The sequence below is a fragment of the Bos mutus genome, chromosome 9 (genome assembly GCF_027580195.1).
Source record: "Bos mutus isolate GX-2022 chromosome 9, NWIPB_WYAK_1.1, whole genome shotgun sequence".
NCBI lineage: Eukaryota > Metazoa > Chordata > Mammalia > Artiodactyla > Bovidae > Bos > Bos mutus.
The window spans coordinates 52,719,176-52,741,716 of record NC_091625.1 but is presented as its reverse complement, the minus strand read 5'-3'; the positions used below and the strand labels follow the sequence as shown (position 1 = coordinate 52,741,716).

The window sequence follows — 22,541 nt, the reverse complement described above, 5'->3', positions numbered from 1 at the left end:
AAAGATTCTCTCCTCATATTTATTTATCTATGGATTTGAAAGGGAGTCTTATTTTTCCAAATAAGAGAACTATACTAGAAATCATCTTTCCATTCCAACCTGTATCCTTCCTTCCCTTATGAAATAAAAGAATTAGAGAGGGAATTTAGGATTTAATATCTTCTTTTAAAGCAGGACAACTTCTATCATTTGAACTCAGAGGTCATAAAGATAACTCACCTGCCTCATCTTTGTATCTCTACCTCTTAGAACAGGTCTCAACTCATAGCAGGTGTTCAGTGTAGTTTTTTACGTGAATAAATGCAAAGTGGAAATTGCACAGTTTCTAAAAAGTCTAGACAATATGAAAAAGTGTCAAATATAGCTAAATCTAAACCAGACATCTACATATACTTTGCGAAGAGATATAATTTGCCAAAATGAGGCATAGAAATCACTAAATATTATAAATTCCTTAAGGGCGGAAATATGCCTTCATCATTTCTACTCCATACAATGATTTCCAACAAATATTACATATTAGAAAATTCATTCATTCTTTGAGGTCAATTGTTTCATGTGTTTTGTTTAATGCTGAATTTCTAATGCTTAGAACAAACATTCATTGAGTATGTGGTATGCTTGGTACAAGTCTAAGAACAAGAAAGTAAAATATGGTCTCTGAAAGCAATGGCTCACTGTCCATTTGAAAAGTTAGATAAAGAAGAAAAGAACAATTATAGTGTGATAGGTGCTTTGGAAGATAATCCCAGAATTCTTGGGAATTCAGTAGAAGGAGTCCTAAGCTAGGGAATTATAGGAGTAGAGAAGCTTGGAATAGAGGAAATCATAGGAGACAGTCTCTATGTCTTTCCTGAGTGAAAAGAAAAAAAGAAAAAGGAATTGCTACTTGTTTAGGTCTTCAACTAGAAACAGTAAGAAAAACATTTTCACTATATACAAAGTAAAGAGGAAAGTCAAGGAAAGTAGCCAGGGTCTTAAACATTGGGCTTTAACAGCTTTAAGGTCTTAAAGATTTGATTTCATTTCAGCACTTGCCATTTGGTTTACTAAAATTACCTATGCAATGTCTCAAACACAGTGGTAGAGTACTATAATCTTGCTGCAAAATTCATATACAAGTTAGGCAAAACTATCAAGATTCTGAGAACTGAATTATACAGAGCACAAGGCTCCAGAAGAAGGAAAGAAGCGTCATGGTACACTGAGATATTAGGTCTCATAAAGCCTAGGAGTATGTAGCCCAGTAGATAGCATTTTAATGGAGAAAACGGTCTGAACAAAGCTGTGATATAGGGAATGGTGAAGTATTTTGGAAGGGTGATAATTAAACCAATATCATTAGGATTTGTATATGATGACATATATATGGGAAAGTTAAGTGACAGATCATGGACAGCAAACAAAGAAAGTTTGAGGGTAAGGAAGTGTCATACTGGAAAAACATTTTAGGAAAAGTATTCTGAAGAATTGTTTAGGTGCGACTGGAAGAAAAGACTGCTGCTGCTAAGTCGCTTCAGTCGTGTCCGACTCTGTGCAACCCCATAGACGGCAGCCCACCAGGCTCCGCCGTCCCTGGGATTCTCTAGGCAAGAACACTGGAGTGGGTTGCCATTTCCTTCTCCAATGAATGAAAGTGAAAAGTGAAAGTGAAGTCGCTCAGTCGTGTCTGACTCTTTGCGACCCCATGGACTGCAGCCTACCAGGATCCTCCGTCCATGGGATTTTCCAGGCAAGAGTACTGGAGTGGGGTGCCATTAAGACTAGAGATAGTGAAAGTAGTTATGAGACTCTGGCTATAATGTAGGTATAATGTGATAAAAAAGGGATGTGAAAAGGGAAGGAGATGATCATTTGCCAAAGGTTGAAAAGGGAGAGGAAACAAAAGAATATGAAGCTTTCAAACCTGAGTAACAGAACACTAGGAACACACAGAGAAAGTCAGAGGGAGAATAGATCTCAGACATGGAATTCTGTAATGTGAGGTGACAGATAATATTAGGATATTAAAGTTATCAGATCATTAAAAACACAGAAAAAAAAACCACTAAGAATAATATATATCACCATAGCATCTTAAAAGTTTAAAAACTAATTTCATATGAAGCTAAATACTTCAATGAACACCAAAAAAAAAGGTGGTTTCTAATGTTGCAGTTAGAAGATACAGAGTTTAGTAGAAAACCTAAGAAGTTTCATTGATTCATTTGCCCAGTAATAAAACAGTTATTAAGACAGAGAAGACTAAAAGAAAAATGACTTCATATTGCTTCCTTTTTCATATTAGCATTCTTCTTTTCACTTAACTATCTCTTATAATTACTTCATTTTATACAGTACAAAATACAATCAGTGTTTAACTGATAAAAAATAATACATATACATGTTGTTATTTAGTTGCTAAGTCATGTCTGACTCCTTTGCAACCCCATGGATTGTAGCCCACCAGGCACTTCTGTCCATGGGACTTCCCAGACAAGAATACTGGAATGGGTTGCCATTTCCTTCTTATATATATATATATATGGACTTCCCAGATGGACAGAAGAGCCTGGTGGGCTACAGTCCACAGGGTCACAAAAGATTTGGACACAACTTAGTGACTAAACAGCAGCAGCAGGACATATATAAGAAAAATAATAGCAATACAGAGAAAACAAGCAATTCAGAGAAAACAATTTAAAGAGCTCTGTCTTAGGCTGCCAAGTCATTCTGATAAATTCTGAGATAGAATCCTACAGGTTGCCAATACTTCTGTTATTTTTTAATACAGAAAATTAGAGAAATTTATTATTTAATAGAGAAAATAAAAAACTATTCTGTTTTTAATAGAGAATAATACATTGTAAATACCACTTATTCTTAATATTTAGATGTACCTTATGACATGGACAATGCATTTCTTTAGCAATGACATCGGTGGAACACTGGCTGAGTTTTTCAATGCCAACAAAACAGGATGTTGTCCAAGACCTAAGACATGAGCTGAGGCTGGAAGAAATCGCCCGATATACTGCTCAATAACATTCCCCAGCAATTGATTCAGATAGGCATTTGGATTTTGAGACTGACAACACACAATACACATGCCCTACAGGAGGAAAAAAAAAAAAAAAAGAAATACTAAAAGATAAAGTTAAAAAAAAAAAATTAGGAAGTTACTAATTTTGCCCCCAGCATTGATATTTATATATCAGAATGCGTAACTTAACACAGTCAACAAGAACACCTTCCATAATCAACAGGTAATGTTTGTATGAAGCTCAGGGAACAGCTGAGTTTGGTTAACTTATGCAATGGTACCTAACCAAACACGTGTGTTTGGGGCATACCCAGAGGAAGCAGGGGAGAAAAGTAAGAAGACAGATGAAGCTCTCTTCTGGGTCTCATCTTGAGAAAACTTCACCACCACACTCTTCAATGAACAGCTAAGTCACTTCAGTCATGTCCGACTCTGTGCGACTCCATAGATGGCAGCCCACCAGGCTCCCCCGTCCCTGGGATTCTCCAGGCAAGAACACTGGAGTGGGTTGCCATTTCCTTTTCCAATGCATGAAAGTGAAAAGTGAAAGTGAAGTTGCTCAGTCGTGTCCGACTCTTAGCGACCCCATGGACTGCAGCCTAACAGGCTCTTCCGCCCATGGGATTTTCCAGGCAAGAGTACTAGAGTGGGGTGCCATTGCCTTCTCCATCATCAATGAAATATATATGTAATTACAATGTTGTAAAATACACATTAGGTCTATTTTATTTTTTAATATAAATTTATTTTAATTGGAGGCTAATTACTCTACAATATTGTAGTGGTTCTGCCATACATTGACATGAATCTGCCACGGGTGTACATGTGTTCCCCATCCTGAACTCCCCTCCCATCCCTCTGGGTCATCCCAGTGCACCAGTCCCGAGCACCCTGTCTCATGCATCGAACCTGGACTGGCGATCTGTTTCACATATGGTATTATACATGTTTCAATGCCATTCTCCCAAATCATCCCACCCACGTTAGGTCTATTTTAAAACTTATGGTACGGGTCATTCTATCTGAACAAGACTATAAAATTTATGCTAAAAATTTTCAATGTTAAGAAACATAATACATTTTTTAAATAAAAATAACAAAAGGAGAGAAATGCAGAAGATTAAGACTCGGAATAATGACAATTGATTTTGAGGTTTTTCTATATGTCAGCACTGTGCCACATGTTTTGTATTCATTATTTCATTTAAATTTCTCAAAAAACATCCTCACTGACTTAGTGCTATATCTGCTGGAGAAACAGGTTTAGAGAAGAGTTTGATAAATTCATGGTCAAACAGAACTCATAATGTTTTATTATACGTCTGTTGATTTAAACCATTGTATTTGTATAGAGTTAATGAGATAGTTTCACATGGATTGCAGTGTTTGATACTTAGAAACAAATCAACACCCTAAGAAAAAAAATTTTTCTGCTAATATTACTAAATATTGCATTTTACTAAATAATCACCAACAGAGCAACAAATTATGCTCTAAAAGTTCACTTACAATTTGGTACCTTGGCGATTTCACAATGTGTTTTTTCCAGAGAAATAATCAGAAATGACTGTCATGTCTCTATCTTAACTATAAATGGTATTTGTCCAGTAAGAAATTTTGAAAGTTTATTTCTAATGAAAAAGAGTACAAAGCTGTTAAAACATAGGCGCTTAAACAACAATTAAAAAAACAAAACAGTGGACTCCCCACCCATTTCTTTCATGCTCTGTTTGAGGAAAAGCATATTATATCAGAAGATAAAATACTAAATGAATACTTTAAGAAAGATTCTGATGAGAAGAGCTTATACCTTCAAGAAGTTAAAGATATAGCTCCAAGTGAGTTCTGCCAAATGGATAATTCAACAAATTTTTTTAACTTAGGAAGTTTTTAAGAATTTTTATTATGTGAACTGTTTTGGCATCAGAGGGCCACGGTGGGGCAAGCGCTCCACACAACTATTGACATAAGTAGCCACCACGGAAGCTAAGAAGCATTCTACTTCTTTCTGCTGCTCTGCAACACTCACGCTCAGCAACTCTGTGACTGGTGATACTAACCGTTTCTAAAATCTGCTGCGTGCTTCGTACCCACTGCCTTAGTTCCATACCTTCAGATAATGAACTAAATCTAACCTCCTCACCAGCTTAAATGTGGCCACCAGAATCACCTTTCTAAAACTTAAATATGGTACGTCTCTCCCACTTCTCTGCTCACAAACCAACAACATTCCCCTTGTACAAGAGCAAGTCCAAACTTCTTAAGTACACAAAACTCTTACTATGTGGCTCCTCCTCTATGAGCCTCCAGCCACAAAAGAAGTATTTGCCTTTCCCCATGAGTCATGTTTTCTTATAACTTATGCTCTCCACGTGCTGTTCCCTCTTACAGGAACAGTCCTTCAAGTCCTATCCACTCTGCTCTTTAACACCTGATATTCTTTACTACAGTTATCTTCTCTTGCATCCCTTCAGCCCAGTCTGGCTGACAGAGAGCAGAGGCCTCTGAGGAAAATACTGAGCAAATGCTGGATTGTCTACGCTAGTCAGTCTCTTCGCTCAATTTTAAGCTTCTTGAGAATGGAGGTTTTGCCTCTTTCAACTTTGTTTTTAGAGCTCAACACAAAAGAATTTTAAACCTATTCAGTGGAAATACATCATCACACATATACATTAGGAATATAACGTATAGTTTTGAAATCTGCAATTAGTAAACTGCTTTAAGGCAAGTGTCAATTATCTTTTTCGTTTTCCTTTTAAGCAGTCACACTTACTATACCTGGAGATACAAAGGAAGACTCTTCTGAATTGCAGTCAACATAGGTGCAGGCAGCTCCTTCTCTTGCTGTAATACTGTATGTGGCAGCAGTAAACAGTCTATGATCCGGAATAGTAATTTTTGGGCTTTAGAGGTGGCAAAGATCAGTGCCCATGATTTAACTAGAGTTCCTAACAAAGAGGAGTGGTAAGAGAAATTATGGTTATCCTCTAACCAGAAAATTTTGTCATTCCAGTTAAAAAAAAGAAAAGTATATTTAAAACACAGAGGACCAAGTTAAAGTTGGCAATAGGAAGAAACATATATTAACAGTCAAAAGACATATGCCAAGTATCTCACTGAAGAGGCAACTGTCTCAGAATTCTGGGCCAAGAAAAACATACATTTCCTGAGCAACTGGCATTTAATACATACACACAACGTGTAGTTATACATTATGTGAAGTTATAGACTGAATGTTGCCATTAGCCAGATCTCTCTCTCTCTCTTTTTGTTCAGGCTGCTAGGAAACTCAGAGGCTAATCTGCAGTCAACTTTAAGAACACTGTAACACCATATATTATGCTTTTATGTATATATTCACTTTTCCCTGGGCTTCTTCATGCTACTGTAAATTTTACTCATAGTCTTACTTCTTTATATTTTATTTATTTTTTAAATTTTATTTTTAAACTTTACAATATTGTATTGGTTTTGCCAAATATCAAAATGAATCCGCCACAAGTATACATGTGTTCCCCATCCTGAACCCTCCTCCTCCTCTCTCCCCATACCATCCCTCTGGGTCATCCCAGTGGGGATACCCAAGCATCCAGTATTGTGCATCGAACCTGGACTGGTATCTCGTTTCATATATGATATTATACGTATTTCAATGCCATTCTCCCAAATCAACCCACCCTCTCCCTCTCCCACAGAGTCCAAAAGACTGTTCTATACATTAGTGTCTCTTTTGCTGTCTCATATACAGGGTGATTGTTACCATCTTTCTAAATTCCATATATATGCGTTAGTATACTGTATTGGTGTTTTTCTTTCTGGCTTACTTCACTCTGTATAATAGGCTCCAGTTTCATCCACCTCATTAGAACTGATTCAAATGTATTCTTTTTAATGGCTGAGTAATACTCCATTGTGTATATGTACCATAGCTTTCTTATCCATTCATCTTCTGATGGACATCTAGGTTGCTTCCATGTCTTGGCTATTATAAACAGTGCTGCAATGAACACTGGGGTACACATGTCTCTTTCAATTCTGGTTTCCTCAGTATGCATGCCCAGCAGTGGGATTTTAAATTACATTTACAAGCTGTCTGAACCCAGTTTGCGACAAGAAGGATCACTAAATTTAATTGTTGAAGTAGGAAAAAAGATTAGCTGTAACATCTTGAAGCAATCACTTAACCTCTTGGAACTTCAGTTTTTATAACTTCTAGCTATTTAACACAAACACTGAATTTAAATTTTGATTCTAAAAGAAGAGAAATGGACTTCTTTACTACATGAACTGTATTATGGTTTCCTAATGGTAGGAGTCTGTCAAAAAACTGCTACACTGAATGATGGTAAAACAACAAATGAGCACTTTTTGCTTAATAATGTAATTAAGGGCAGATATATACTTCCCTTTAGAGTGTATTACTGCTACTGAGGCCTCTTTTACTGAAAAATATTAATTCAAAAGGAGATCATTAAGCACTTGTCCAAACAGCAGTTGCTGCATAAACTTTTATATTTTATTTCATCTTAGAAAAGCAAAAAAGAAGATAAAATTCAAGGTCATTTCCACATAACAGAAAGTTTAAAATTCGAGCTCTGAAGGAAAACAAAAATATGCTTAGAGATGAATATAGTTTTTTAAAAAACAACAACCAATAATCACTTCTAAGAACAAATAGCAACATTAATCTTTTGTAAAAGGAAATACAATAATCAATCATAAGAAACACAATGCTCACTTAGCAATATTTTAAATAACGCTGGCCTGCTGCTCATTTTTCCAGTAGGTGAAAATCTTGAGGATGACAGCAATGTAAGAAGAGCTCACATTCTAAACACATTAATACACTGGTAAGAGGAACTGCCATCATCACCAACATTTGAAATGATTCATATCACTCTTAAGTGTCACACAGGTACTAACTTATAAAGAGCAAGGACCTTCCAACTGAAAACGCCTCATCTACCCTTGTATTTTATCTTCTGCAATGGTAATAACACTGACGAAGACTTAAAATTTCATGAGTTCATAGAAGGTAGAGATGATACATTTGTTTTACTGCTATCAAGCCCCTAACTGAAAGTTTCAGGAAAGAACATTCAAGGGTGTGTGGAACTAAAAATGCAAAGGAAAAATTTTTTAAGTAAAAAACTTTGGAAAAGGTTTAAATACACAGAGTAGCTTTGTAAGAAACCAAGTATTTTTCCTGGCTAGAGTCGGAGAGGTTTGAGCGACTTTCACTTTCATTTTCGTTTCCTTTGTAGCTCAGTCAATAAAGAATCTGCCTGCAATGAAGGAGACCTGAGTTCGATTCCTGGATCTGGAAGACCCCCTGGAGAAGGAAATGGCAACCCACTCCAGTACTCTTGCCTAGAGAATCCCACGGACAGCGGAGCCTGGCAGGCTACAGTCCATGGTGTCACAACACTTGGACACGACTTAGTGGCTAAACCACCACCAAGAACTATTACTTACTTACTGATAAAGCTGAAAATATAAGAAAACTGTGGGGAATATATTCTGACAATTGAAAGCCACACCACAATAATTCTTACGTATTTACTTATTTTCTGCTGCTGCTGCTAAGTCACTTCAGTCGTGTCCAACTCTGTGCGACTCCATAGACAGCAGCCCACCAGGCCTCCCCCGTCCCTGGGATTCTCCAGGCAAAAACACTGGAGTGGGTTGCCATTTCCTTCTCCAATGCATGAAAGTGAAAAGTGAAAGTGAAGTTGCTCAGTCGTGTCTGACTCTTAGTGACCCCATGGACTGCAGCCCACCAGGCTCCTCCGTCCATGGGATGTTCCAGGCAAGAGCACTGGAGTGGGGTGCCATTGCCTTCTCCAACTTATTTTCTACTCTATGTATATAAGAGTTCTTATGATTTACTTATTTTCTATTCTATGTATATATTAAGCCTTAAAAAAAAAGACAATTAGATCATTATATATTTTTAGATGTAGTTAACAGAAAGCAACTTTGCTCATTTAGTAACACTACAAAATACACTACATAGTGTATAAATAAATAGCTAGATTTATATTTAAGGTTATTAAGTTTCAGAAATAGTTAATATATATGCCATCCTCTACATTGGAGAATCTCTTTAACCACTATATCATCAGTTCCCAAATCAGTGCCTGATATACACTCATTAAATGTTCTTATATGTTCAGAATACAACACGATGATGGGAATAATAAGATATGGCCAATAACCATAAGCAAGTTTAAATTTTACTGGAGGCATATCAAGTACACAAATTGTAACAAATGGAAAGCTACCAAAAAAAAAAAAAAAAAAAGTCAGAAGAGAAGGACAGGTGAAGCAGAGTCAGGGAGAGCAGGTCTTTCTGGGCTGGACAGTGAAGGGTCATGTGTAGAATTTCAATTTGAAAGATCAAAGGGGAAGAAGGATCCCAAGAGAGAAACATGATCAAAAGTAAAGTCATGGAAACAGAAAAGCCAGAGATATAAAGAAGGGGTAAAAAAAAAAAAAAAAAGGACATAAAGGGAAGGAAAGTTGAAGATACTACTGAGAGATCAATCCTGCCTTCTCAGAAATTACCTGGAGACGATTAAGACCCCAGATGCCTTAGTCTGGAGTGATGCTGTCAAGAGTTAGTGCCTCCACTAGCAGCAGTGCAACTGAATAGCAGAGGCATTTATCCCCAGGGAGGAACCAGCCAGGTAAACAAACTACCGATGTTTAGGTGGTTAATTTTCTTTCACTCTAGATGATGTGATATCCCAACACACCCAGAACAGGTTCCGGCTCTCAACAATTTGTATTTGCTCTTCTCTGTTTTCTTCTAAACCTGTTTACCCGTAAAAGACATCTGTTCCTAATTTCTGTGACTAAACGGGCAACATTATAGCAGTGTACTCTATTCCCAAACTCTGAGGGCTAGACAAAGGGAAAGAATACCATATCCACTGGCCATTAAATAAAAAATCAAGCATGTAACAAAACAAAGGCCCCCCCAATTCTTCATAAGGAGAATGTCCCAGGTCTACATATCACCAATCCAAATGATTTTGCAGTTCTTGATAAGATAATCATGTATTTTGTAAAATAAAGACATCCTTCTAAAATCATACATTTAGCTTGGTAAAAATCCAATAGCAACTAATAAATTATAAGCCTAAATGCTGAAATACATGTTAATATAAATTTTACTAAGTTAAATTTATAATAAATGCTCACTTATATTTTTCTCTAAAATTAAAATGACCAAATTGCTACTATTGCTTTCACTACATCCTACATCATCCATATTTACACATTTTCACATTCTCCTTTATCTTTCACAACGAAGATAAAAGGTTTCAGACAGCCCAAATCAGGTGTATTCATATGTTCACAAGATCAAAGGGAACAGATATAAGGTTTTGGCCACAGAGAAAAAAAGTAAACTTAAATTCTGTATAAAAACTTCTAAGGAAATCCTTCTCATTTCCCTTTATCCAGTTCCTATTTTTGGTTAGCAACAAGGTTTTAGTGAACAAAGATATTCAAATTACTGACTTCCTAAAGAAGGATGACCTCTGTTGTTATAGCGCAGACACAGAAGAAGATTTCTTTTCTTTTTGAAAGGAGAAAACATATTGTGAGAAACAAGATTTGAAGCATAAATATCTTTTAGCACCATAATAAATCCTTTCCTGACCTCCTTCATACAGAGCAGACCATAAAAATATAGAAAGAAGTAATGGTTTTCTGAAGTTTTAAATTCTAACATACATAAGTGTTGGAAAAAGGTTCATTTTAATTATGCAGGCATTCACAATGTGAATGATTTACAACAGACTATATCTGTAGCAAGCTGGAGTTGGTGTGTTTTTTCTATTGATCATAATTAATTTTAGTATTAACCAAGCCTAAGAAGAAAAGTTCTGAAAGGAGGTAGGGCAAGACACAGATACACTTGAAAGTCAACATGAATTATTTTAAACTAAATCATTGTCTTTCAGATTATTCTTAAGATTGTGTGGAGAGCACTGACTTAGCCAGTGTATCAGTATATTCCTATCCATCATGATACCATAGGTTAAGTCTAGGGAAGTTTTAATAAAGTCAGGAATACATACCCATCATCGTATAAGTCAGCTGCAGCCCTGCACTGGAAACTTTTTTTCCCAAATAAGGTTTTATATATTTTAATATTTCACCAAGGTATTCTAAGGACTTTGTGACCATGGCAGATTTATCAGAAACTGTCTGCAGATTCCCGTAAGTTATACCAACAGCCTATAAATAAGAAAAAACATGATTTAGTTTTCTACAATACAGACTTTGAAAAATACAGATAATTTCTCTTTCTACACACACACATGCACATACATATTCCTGACATTTAAGCCTTCATCCTTAACTTTCCAATAAGTGTTCACAGCAATTAAAATCCAGAAAAAAGAATTATCTTGCCTTTTATGATTAAAATAAAGGCTAAAGGAAGAATAAAAAAAATCAGTTCACCAATAATTATGAGTCAGCCAAGTATTAGTTAGAAGACACATGGAACTAATATACAAGAAGCTTACAAATTTCCTATTAGGCATTAGGTGAGCCAAACAGGACGGCTCACCATATTTCTAGCACATAACTGGGAATTCTACAAAATTTCTACAAAAAAGACCTACTGGTGAGGTTAATAAACTCTTACAAGTCAGACCTCCATAAATAAAGTTCAGCTTTATGATATAAGTTGATTTTTTTCCTCAGAATTTTGTTTATAAGCCAATAGTTACCAGCTTAACTTTCTCAGAGGAAAAAAAAGGTACAAAGGGTAGAAATGGCAAAATGGGGAGGCAGAGAAGTGTGAGATGAGGTAGTAAAATAATAATGATGAAGTCAGAAGAAGGAGGTAAATATGAGAGAGGCTACTTGTGACAAGGTGAGAATAAGCAAGAGCTGAGAAGTCACAAAAAGAATCAGTAGAAAACTGGCTAGGGATGGGTGAGGTCTGAGGACAGCAGTGATGTTTCTAAGCCACTACTGAGAACTTCCAATGAATTTCAATCACCCAAACTGGAACATGAATGGCACCAGTATACATGGTTATGTGGTTTTTCTCCTGAAGCTCTGAGAAGATAAGACAAAGGAAAGAAACCAGGTGGTTGTACTGATCCAAAGTTGAAGGTTTAGAGCTGTAACCAAAAGACAGGGATGGGAGACTGAGTGTGTTGGTTAAGAGTAGTTGAAATGAGGCCTCCAAGAGGTTTAGTTAAGGTAGATAGAGAAGAAAGTGAGACCATCAGAGGATGCTAGACTTCGGAAAAAGGGAAAGGAAGGTCCTGATGAAGTCACTCAAAGAGTTGGAAGGAAAGTGAAGTGGTGACAGTCAGTAAACTTTCAGATGCACCAAGTGACGCCATGGTTCAGTGATTAGTCATGGGAGTGGATGGATGACAGCAGAAGTGAAGACCACTGAGACTATTGGAGAAGATTTGAAATGGGGACTCAAGGTAAGTTATCCAAGATGATATTCAAATTAGCCATGTTGATGATAAAACGTAGAATAAAGGGAAAGATAAGAAGCCTAGTGAACTTGAGTGATTAGGAAGTGAACTGGTGAGAACAAAAGATATATACTCAACGAATCCCCTTTTCCATTTAGGTCTCTGCCCTTGGTTTTCTATATTTCTTTTCCTGGACCAGAAATTCTCAAACTTTTTGTCTCAGTTTCCTGTTATACACTTTAAAATTGAGGATCTTAAAGGGCTTATTATTATATTATTTGAACTGTATCCACTGAAATTTATGATATTAGGAATTACAACATAAAATTTCAAATTATTTTTTTAAATTATAAACATGTTACCAGAATATATTTTTAGTGAAAATAACTTCCTTTTCCAAAACAAACAAAAAAAGTACTGAAAAGTGGCTTTTTTTTTTTTTTACATTTTTCCATATCTCTTTAACATCTGGCTTAATAAAAGATAGTTATTCTCATATCTGCTTCTGCATACAATCTGTTGCATATGTTGTAGATAAAAACAAACAAGTCTCATAAATATATGTAGCTGGAAGAAGAAAAAATATTTTAATAAATTTTTCAGATAATTGTGGGATTCCTTTTTGATACTGAAACTTGACAGGTGGTATTTCTTAAATGTGAGTTGTAATATGCCATCCAAAGTCACTTTAATGCATATTCTTACTCTGCTACATTAAAAGCCATTGGTCTGTCCAGTGCTTTGAATGCATGTTTTCCACCCAGGCATGCTTTCTAAAAAGTCTGTACTTGTTATCTGAAAAATTTTGGTTCCCAATTTGGACAACACATTTCACTGTCTGTACTTTTTAAAAATCATATTTGTTAATATAACAAATAATCGTTATTTGTTAACACCAATGCTATTCAAAAGTCTTAAACTATCAAGTCCTGGTGGCAAATATAAGTGTTCCAAAATTCTAATTTTCTTGAAAGCTTTAGAGAAAGCAATGGCAAGCCACTCCAGTACTCTTGCCTAGAAAATCTCAAGGACGGAGGAGCCTGGTAGGCTGCAGTCCATAGGGTCTCGAAGAGTTGGACACGACTGAGCGACTTCACTTTCACGCATTGGAGAAGGAAATGGCAACCCACTCCAGTGTTCTTGCCTGAAGAATTCCAGGGACAGCGGAGCCTGGTGGGCTGCCGTCTATGGGGTCGCACGGAGTCGGACACGACTGAAGCGACTTAGCAGCAGCAGCAAAAATGCTGTCTTTGAAGTGATTTCAAAGTTGCTTTCTTTAAAGTGATAGGCTCATTTTTAAGAAAATATCTGCCAAATACTCAGGTCTGAATAACCATATTTTGTCAGTTGTTCTTTCATGATAGAAGTGTCCGTTCAGCATGCAACTCAATTACTTAAGTGTTTCTTATTTAAACAGTCTTTCTTTGGTGTGCAGCAAATGTACTTTAAATACACTTCCTATTGTCATTCACAGAATACAAAAAGGGCATGTACTCAAGCATCAAAATTTATTAAAATCAATAACTTTATGGCTTCATTAGTGATATTCTTAAGTGAACTGGCTTTTCTCCCCATTTGATTGCATGGCCTTGAAAATTATAATGATTACTAGTATCATCTTGGGCCATGGTGTTGATTTCTACTATAGCTTTTACGTTCTTTGTATAAACGCCAATATACTTTTGAGCTCACAGAACCCCTGAAAATTACTGACTCCTAGAAGTCTATGAAAGGACTTTTGAGAAAACCAGTGCCCTAGATTTCAGTATTTCTCTAAGTTTAGCCTTAACCTAATTATGAGATGTGTATTTCTCAGTGCCTTGACTATCCCTACTTTCATGCCATGCAATCATTTCTCTGCTAAGGAGAATTAACATAGCAGGTCCCAATCACTATCTTTAAAAGGCTTACATGCAAGGTTGGCCCTGTGTTGGTTTTTGGAACCTTAGATTTTTTTCCCCATCATTTTCTGATAAGAATGGCTCACTGTGCTTCAAAAGTTTGTGCAATCAGTACAGTTATGCTGGATATCTGCTTCCCTTCTGAGAATCTGGATTTTTAAAAGTGCTGAACAAATAGGGCCTAGGTGGCCAGCTCCCATTAAAAAAACCCCAAAAACTCCTGGGCACTCAGTCATTTAAGAGTTCCCCCAGTAAAGAATTTCCCAGGTGCTCTCACAATTCCTTGCTGGAAGAATTAAGCACGTCCAGGGTAATATCACTAGAAGAGGACTCTTGGAAGCTGTGCTTGGTTACTCCAGATGTTACCCATGTACCTTTTCTCTTTGCTGACTGTACGTTGAAAACTTTCACTGTGATAAATCATAGACCTAAGTACAACTATATGCTGAGTTCTGAGTCATAGCACGTGGCGGGGGAGAGAGGTTCCTGAGCACCCCCTGACACAATTTCAAACTCAACAGGTTTAAAATTGGGCTTCTCACCTACTATGGCCCCATCCTAAATCATGATCTCTGCTTAAGGTCATCATTCTTCTAGTTAAACACAGTATTTCCTAATCATTCAAAGATTCCCTAGTTCAATCTTCAATTCCTCCTAAATCCCACTAGTTTCTGGCCATTAGTGCTCCTGAGCCTTTAATGTACTCTGTTCTTTGTTATTACCAATTTTCTTAAAGTCATTTGATCAAATCATACCTACTTAAAAATTTATAAAACCTGTTCACAATAAAATCTAAACTTCTTATATCAAGATGCTCTGAATTCTTAACCTGCTGATTGACCTATCAACTAATTGGCACTTATCATATACTATCTTATTATTTTAATCTCTGGGCATGTCTTGTATTCTCAAAGTAAAAGTTCACTAAGATCAAGGACTAGTTCTTTTGGTTCTTCAAGTCCCTAAGAAATCTTCGCTGAATACTATCTAGCATTTAGCAAGTAACTATAATTTAGTGAGTGGTGAAAGAGCAATTAATTTGGATAGGATTAAATTAGGAGAGCCTTCGAATATGATCGGTGGGGTGCTTGACTTTTACATTCTTTTCTGGCCCAGGATGGTCCCTGGCAAAGGTGTTTAATTACAGATGGAGATCCAATCAAGAACGAAAGAAAAGGCTCCAGAGACATGTGTATTTTATATTTGCATATACTGAAGATCCCCTGGAGAAGGGACAGACTACCTACTCCATTATTCCTGGGCTTCCCTGTAAAGAATATGCCTGCAATGTGGGAGACCTGGGTTCGATCCCTGGGTTGGGATGATTCCCTGGAGAAGGGAAAGGCTACCCACTCCAGCATTCTGGCCTGGAGAATTCTGGCCTGGGTTGCAAAGAATCGGACACAACTGAGCGACTTTCATATTCACTTTCACTATACCATTATGAAATATTTTTAAGATTAATACGACATCTCTGTTTTACAATTATATTTTAACTTAACGAAAACCAATGGAAGAATTCACATTTATGGAAAGAGCTTATGGGTTGTAATGATTTTCATTGCAGTTAATATCAACCACTGTGGGAAAATAAACCAAGTTTTACTGTGAAGAGCTTACGAAAACACTAATCCAAGCACATTAACAACCTCAATTAGGCTATAAAACAAAAACTATCACGTAAGATAGATCCCTACAAAATTAATAATTAATAAAGTAAAATGTTGAATGGACTATTTATTACAGAGACAAAACAAATGGATTAGATTTTAAAGCCCCAACCATGTTATGGATATGAAGTAGCTGGTGCTTATGCTGAATACACACTAAAATTTTACTGTAAAATTTACAGTTTGTTACAGGGTGGTAAACATTAAGTTGGAACTATTATGCACCATATATAAGGAGATTTAAGTACCTGAAGAATATGGTTATCCAGCAATTTTAGCAATAAGATACTCCTATGATTTCGATCAGATTTGGAGTAAGGTTTTTATGTGGCATTCTTTACTCTTACTATTTTTCATTAAATGTATTTCCTCTGCTGTCCTCAAGAATGAATTATATGCTATATCTTAGATTCACATTTCTATTCCTCCAGAATTTTATAATAGCAGCAACCAATAATATGATTCAGTTTAAAATAACTCATTTTATAATGAAAAACATAATGAACACTTTAGGATTTTTGGAAAAATAATTATAACTGATTTGGACAATTATATTAATGAATAAAAAAATACCTCAAAGAACCGAATAAGTGCTTTTTTAGGATCGTCTGGGATGGGTAATTCAACTTGAGACTTCGAGAAAATATTCTTTACTTCTGATAGCTTAAATAGCAACCTTGTCAGTTCAGTCAACTGTTCCATGTAGTCCTTTTCTGTCAAAATAAATTATATTTATATACTTATGATATAAATTTATGTTATACACACACACACACACACACACACACACACACACACACATACATTACTGGAGTAGGAAACAGCAACCCACTCCAGTATTCTTGCCTGGGGAATTCCATGGACAGAGGAGCCAGGCGGGCTATATAGTCCACAGGGTCACAAAGCGTCAGACACAACTGAGCACATGCACACACACACACACACAGACACACACACACGGGAGAGCAGAGAATGTAGCATTCTTCATTTGTGACAATCATTTGTTTTAAAATTAAAATTTCTACATTATTAAAAACTAAGTTTCTCTCACTACAGGAAGGCTTTATTTAAAAACAAACATTTACTTGTGAACATCCTAGTCCCAAAAGTTGTTAATGTAAAGCCAACTGATATAATAAATATAAAAGTAAATGTGGAGCATGTTTTCAGTCCAGCCTTTCCAAGATTTACAACTGGCCATAAACAATAGCTTTAGGAAAAGGAAAATGCATATGCTTCAGACAACCAGAACAGTATGGAATATTAAAAAAAAAAAAAAGGTTGCAAGGAAAAGGAGTAAATTATTCATAATTGGATATTTTTATAGGGTGTTCACAGTATGATATCTGGTTATTTACTTCCTATCTCCACTTTTTTTTTCTGATCAGTTTCTTCAAGGTAAAAAAATAGCTTGTCACCTGAGAACAAATTTTTGTTCTGAGCTTCCAAGGAAATAAGTTCTTTTATCTTTACAGGAGAGAAATTCGTCATATACAGTAATGGGAAAATATCAAGAAAAAATAAACAGACTGCAAATCGAAATAAACTTCTGTTCATATTAATACCTACTTACAAATATATTTTTAAAATCTTTTCTATTAATTTATGTAACAAAACAGGAAATTCTAAACATACTTAGCAATCCAGAAAGCAAAACACTTGCAGTACTTACCAACTGCCTGTTCAGGATTTATATCAATGAATGAGTCATCTGGCACATGAAGGTTTTTTACATACATTTGCAAAATGCAACGGATCCATGATCTTACAGTTAGGGCTTGAAAAGATACACAGCCTGAATGAGAAAGTGCTTCACATAACATGCTGTAAAAATAAGTTGATGAATATTAAAAACAGAAACCAAAACAAAACCCTGACAATGTGTTCCCTGAGTACAGAGATTCCGAAATAAAACATTCTAATACTCCCCAGTTTTTGGTCTCACTTATTTTACAAACACACGAATGCAGACATGCTCTGCTGAAGATAAACACTACACACACCACAAAATATTTTAGACAAATATTCTTGCTTTCATTTATAATGCCCTAATTTTTAAAATTTCCTTTTTCCACTGGTGGCATACATATGACTTACGCCAAGGGAGAGACACGGTTAAAATTAGAAAAACAAGGAAGGGGTTTAAGTAGCTTTGTGTGATAATACTGAAGGAAGTGGCAAGCACAATAAAAAACAGTGGCCCTTAAGAGCAAAACAGAGAAGCGGGCATGACCATATACAGAAGAAAAAAGGTAAAACACATTTCTATGAGGGTCTCCCAACCAATCCAATCTACATCCCTTCCTTTCCTGCTCCCCCACCCACAGGAACTCCAAAATAACATCTGAACAGGAGTTTTTTTTTTTTATTATTTTACAAAGTCAAAGGTCTGGCTTCATCTTATTTCTAATCATTTTATAAGAGAGGATGGGGATAGTCTTAACCTAATTATAAATGTTGTATAAAGTTATTAGACACGTGAAAAATACATAAATCATCACTCTGAAAGTACTGTTTTGAAATACTCTGAATACACATTTTCATAAAAAAAGAGAACACAAAACGGAACTCAGACGGGTTGTTTATCACCTATACAACCTCCCAACACTACTTAACATCTTTGCATTTCACTTCAGTTGCTTCATTTCAGTTAGTCCTTCCTTGCTGCTAACATACCAATATTATTTGAAAAACAAACCCTTCAAGATAATTTCAGCACAAGTATTTAACAAATAATATAAATAAATGTTTGTTGTCATCCAAGAATTCTTAAGCTGGAAGGGATCCTAAAAGTAATCCAATTGAAGTTGAACTCCCTTACTGTGTAACTGAAAGCTAGTGAGAAAATGATTAATGACTATGCTTAATGAACTTCCTTTTAAGAAGAATACCTCTCTTCATTTTCACTGACTGGCAGCTGTGACCAGATCTACATTGGTCTCTTAGGCTTGCATATTTATTTTATTTTCCCTTATCTTGATATTCTTATTTGAATCACCCTGATTGTTCTATACCATTTCTATTACTGACTGTATATTTTTTCTGTTGGGGTTCCTCAGATCTCTTATGTAATGCAGACACTTAAAGACATGGAAATCAAAGTTCAAGGTGATGAAGTCTCTTGTTCATCACTGCACAAAAGTCAGATCTTTAAAAACCTAGTGTGAAGAGGAAAGCTATCATTAAACTAAAACTGTAATAATAAAATAGTGTCTTACAGATTTAGCAATATTAATTGTATAATTTCTTTCACAATGGTGAGTGTAGAAAAATCATTTCAGGATAAGTTAAGGCAGTCCTATAAAAACCATTTTGACAAAGCAGCAGCAACATTGTTTTAATAAAAGTTTCCTACTATTAATACAGTCAAAATGTGGATACACAGAAAAGCAACAAATTGTCCCAGTGAAAGTATACATAGCAAAGATCAGTTTTTATTTTGGAAATGCTCACCTTCCTTGTGAACTAATCTATTGTGGGTTTATATTAATGTGTATACCTGAAATAAAAACACTTACCTATTTTGTAGGAAATGACTTAAATATCTGGCTACAACTTGGGGCCAGATGATATCATCCCAACCAAAGAGTTGTATCATTGATGTAACTGGCTGAGGCTGAAGATCTGATGGGGCTGTGCTGGGCAAATCCATTGCCAGCAAAGTAAAATCTAGATTTAGAATGAGAGAAACTTACAGTGAGAATGTTAAAAAAAAAAAAAAAAAAAACCACTATCTCCCTTAAATTATGTTAATAGTGATTTTTTTAAAAATCAGCACTAAACAGTAAATGTCACATTTTAGAAATGTAGAACAGAAAGCTAAAACTGAACTAAACTCATATCATCAAAGAAATTTCTATGCTGATTATCTGCATCTCCAAGAAAGGGTCTGGAAAAATCTGTCTCAGCATCATCACAATGCATCTGTTATAGAAAGGCCCTTCAAATGGTAAATTAGAAAAAAAAATTTATTGATTGATTCACTGCAGTCACTTCTCTTGTTGTGGAACACAGGCTCTAGGAGCACGAGCTTCAGTAGTTACAGCTCCCTGGATCTGGAGTGCACGGTCAATAGTGGTAATGCACGGGCTTAGTTGCTTCAAGGCATGTAGGATCTTTACAGATCAGGGACCAAACCCATGTTTCCTGCCTTGGCAAAGGATTCTTTATCACTGAACCACCAGGAAAGCCCTCAAATGGCAAATTCTAAACCTAATGGCTCTGCTAAAGAGCCTCTTTCACCCAAATGATCCATTACTAAAAATATTTCTAGCATCCACTCTTTTCCAATCAAGTTAATTTACTCATCACCTACCACAGACACGACTGAGCGATCTCCACTTTCACTGACCACAGATGAAGAGCTCTAACTCACCATGGACACTGGACATTTTCTTCTAGTAAACAGTGATTTCCTACAATCAATGATACTCCACTTCCCTCAGAACTCAAAAAGCCTAGGAACCAAAATGTCTTAGATCACCGTGGTAAACAAATAGACTTTATTTTGTGATTTCCTGGGATTCCCCAACCTAATTTGTAGTACATCAATTTATGTGCATGTGCACTCAGTTGTATCCAACTCTTTGCAACCCCATGGATTGTCGTCCACTAGGCTCCTCTGTCCATGGGATTCTCCAGGCAAGAATACTGGAGTGGGTTGCCATTTCCTTGTCCAACATCAATTTACGTTTGTCAATAAATTATTTATTAAGCACTGCCTCCTGTAGTGCTCTCTCAAATGGTGGCCATTTATATCTTCCCACACTCTCATACACTGGACCCACAGAGGGTGAGCAACTTCTGGTCCATGGTGCTGCTTCTAGACCATTGTCCCTTCCTCTTCTTGAAAACCTCTGGCCCTGAGTCTCAGGTCATCAAATCATACCAACGCTCTCTTCGTTGCACCTGTCTACTGTTCCCTCCTTTGCCACCTCTCATTCCTTGAAGATTGTAGCTCATGATCATCCTTTCTAACTGCAGTCCTTTCATAGTTCTTGATGATTTTTTTTTTTCTCCCAGTCTCTTGGCCTTGAACTTCTCTCCTTCAGTGAGACTACCTTCCACTACTTTAGCCACTCACTCCCATGGTGATAGAGAGAACCTGACACTGCCCGTAAGTACAATATCACTGAAATCCCTACTTTGAAGACCCCCTCTTTCTGACACCAAATCAGGTTTCCAACTCTCCTCCTCTAGGTTCCCAACCCCTCCAGCAATCCTTTGATTCCATCAGGACCTACGATTCGTTGGTCCTACAAACTTCCCTACGTTCCTCACTGACTTTGTGCCTTCCTTTCCCCTTTCAGGCAACTTGACTGAACGCTCCATCATTATACTCATTTTCATATACCATCAATTCCCTTGCCTCTTACTTGATTCACTGAACTTGCCTGGGGAGGAAAAAAAAAAAAAAAAACACCATCTGTTTAATTACAATTCTTTGTCTTCTCCCCATAGGCACCTATGACCAGTATTAAGGGGCCGGTGAACAACTGTGTGGCCTGATTGCACTTTAAATTTATGACTGCAGATGGTAAGCGGGTCCTTAGAGCTGGCCATCATTCCTACCATACTTCACTAGTCCATTTGGTCTTTCATTCTCCTAGAGCATTCCTGCAGACCTTCTCTCCTCTCTCCACCATCAGTCGGCATCTCCTCCCCATCTTCATTTTCAGTTAATGACTTTTACTACTTCACGGAGAACTGAGAAGCATCAGAAGAGAACCACCACATCTACCCTGCCACCTCCAAGCAGACCCATTTACTCTGCCTTCTCTTCTGCTACCACAGGAGATCTAAGGCCGAGTCCTCAATGAGATCCCATTTCTCCTGGGCATTAAAACACAAATGACTCTCTTGCAACATCAAGTTTTCTCTCACTCCTATACATTCCTGTCAGCATTATAAATATGCTGGAGTTTCTCCCATGTTATTAAAAAAAATTAAAAAATAGAAACCCTCCTTGACCCCATCTCCCTCTCCAGCTAACATCCCCGTTTTTTTCTACTTCTCATAGGTGTGTGTGTGTTAGTCACTCAGTCGAGTCTGACTCTTTGTGACCCCATGGACTGTAGCCTGTCCATGGAATTCTCCAGGCAACAATACTGGAGAGGGTTGCCACTTCCTCCTCCAGGGCATCTTCTGACCCAGAGATCCAACCTGGGTCTCCTGCATCGCAAGCAGATTCTTTACCATCTGAGCCACCAGGGAAGCCTCTTTTAGTGGTGATACTCAAAAAGATTTACTTATGTTTGCAGCCAGCGATTCCTCTTCTCGCATTTCCTCTTGGATATCTTTAATGGGCCTTGGCCTCTACCCACTACAGCAAAAACCTAGTGACCTTTGTCCTACTACATCCAGTGACCAATTCTCAGGCCTCATCCTAATTGACCCATTAAACACATTTGAATTGATGATCACTACTCTTTCCTTAAAATGCTCTGTAATTTGGTTTCCATGGCATTACACATAATGGGTTTTCACA

General features: G+C 36.7%; 1 protein-coding gene across 3 annotated transcripts in view; it reads right to left on the bottom strand.

Annotated features, from left to right (window-relative positions):
- MMS22L (MMS22 like, DNA repair protein) overlaps positions 1–22,541 on the bottom strand; it is a 126,413-nt gene that overhangs the window by 15,517 nt on the left and 88,355 nt on the right. For all 3 annotated transcript variants that reach the window (XM_005892256.3, XM_070376571.1, XM_070376573.1), the window contains 6 exons: positions 19,573–19,723; positions 17,727–17,878; positions 16,628–16,767; positions 11,113–11,272; positions 5,801–5,970; positions 2,880–3,091 (listed from right to left, as the gene is read on the bottom strand). In XM_005892256.3, coding sequence (XP_005892318.2) covers positions 2,880–3,091; positions 5,801–5,970; positions 11,113–11,272; positions 16,628–16,767; positions 17,727–17,878; positions 19,573–19,723 — 985 coding nt within the window. The remainder of the gene's footprint in view (positions 1–2,879; positions 3,092–5,800; positions 5,971–11,112; positions 11,273–16,627; positions 16,768–17,726; positions 17,879–19,572; positions 19,724–22,541) is intronic.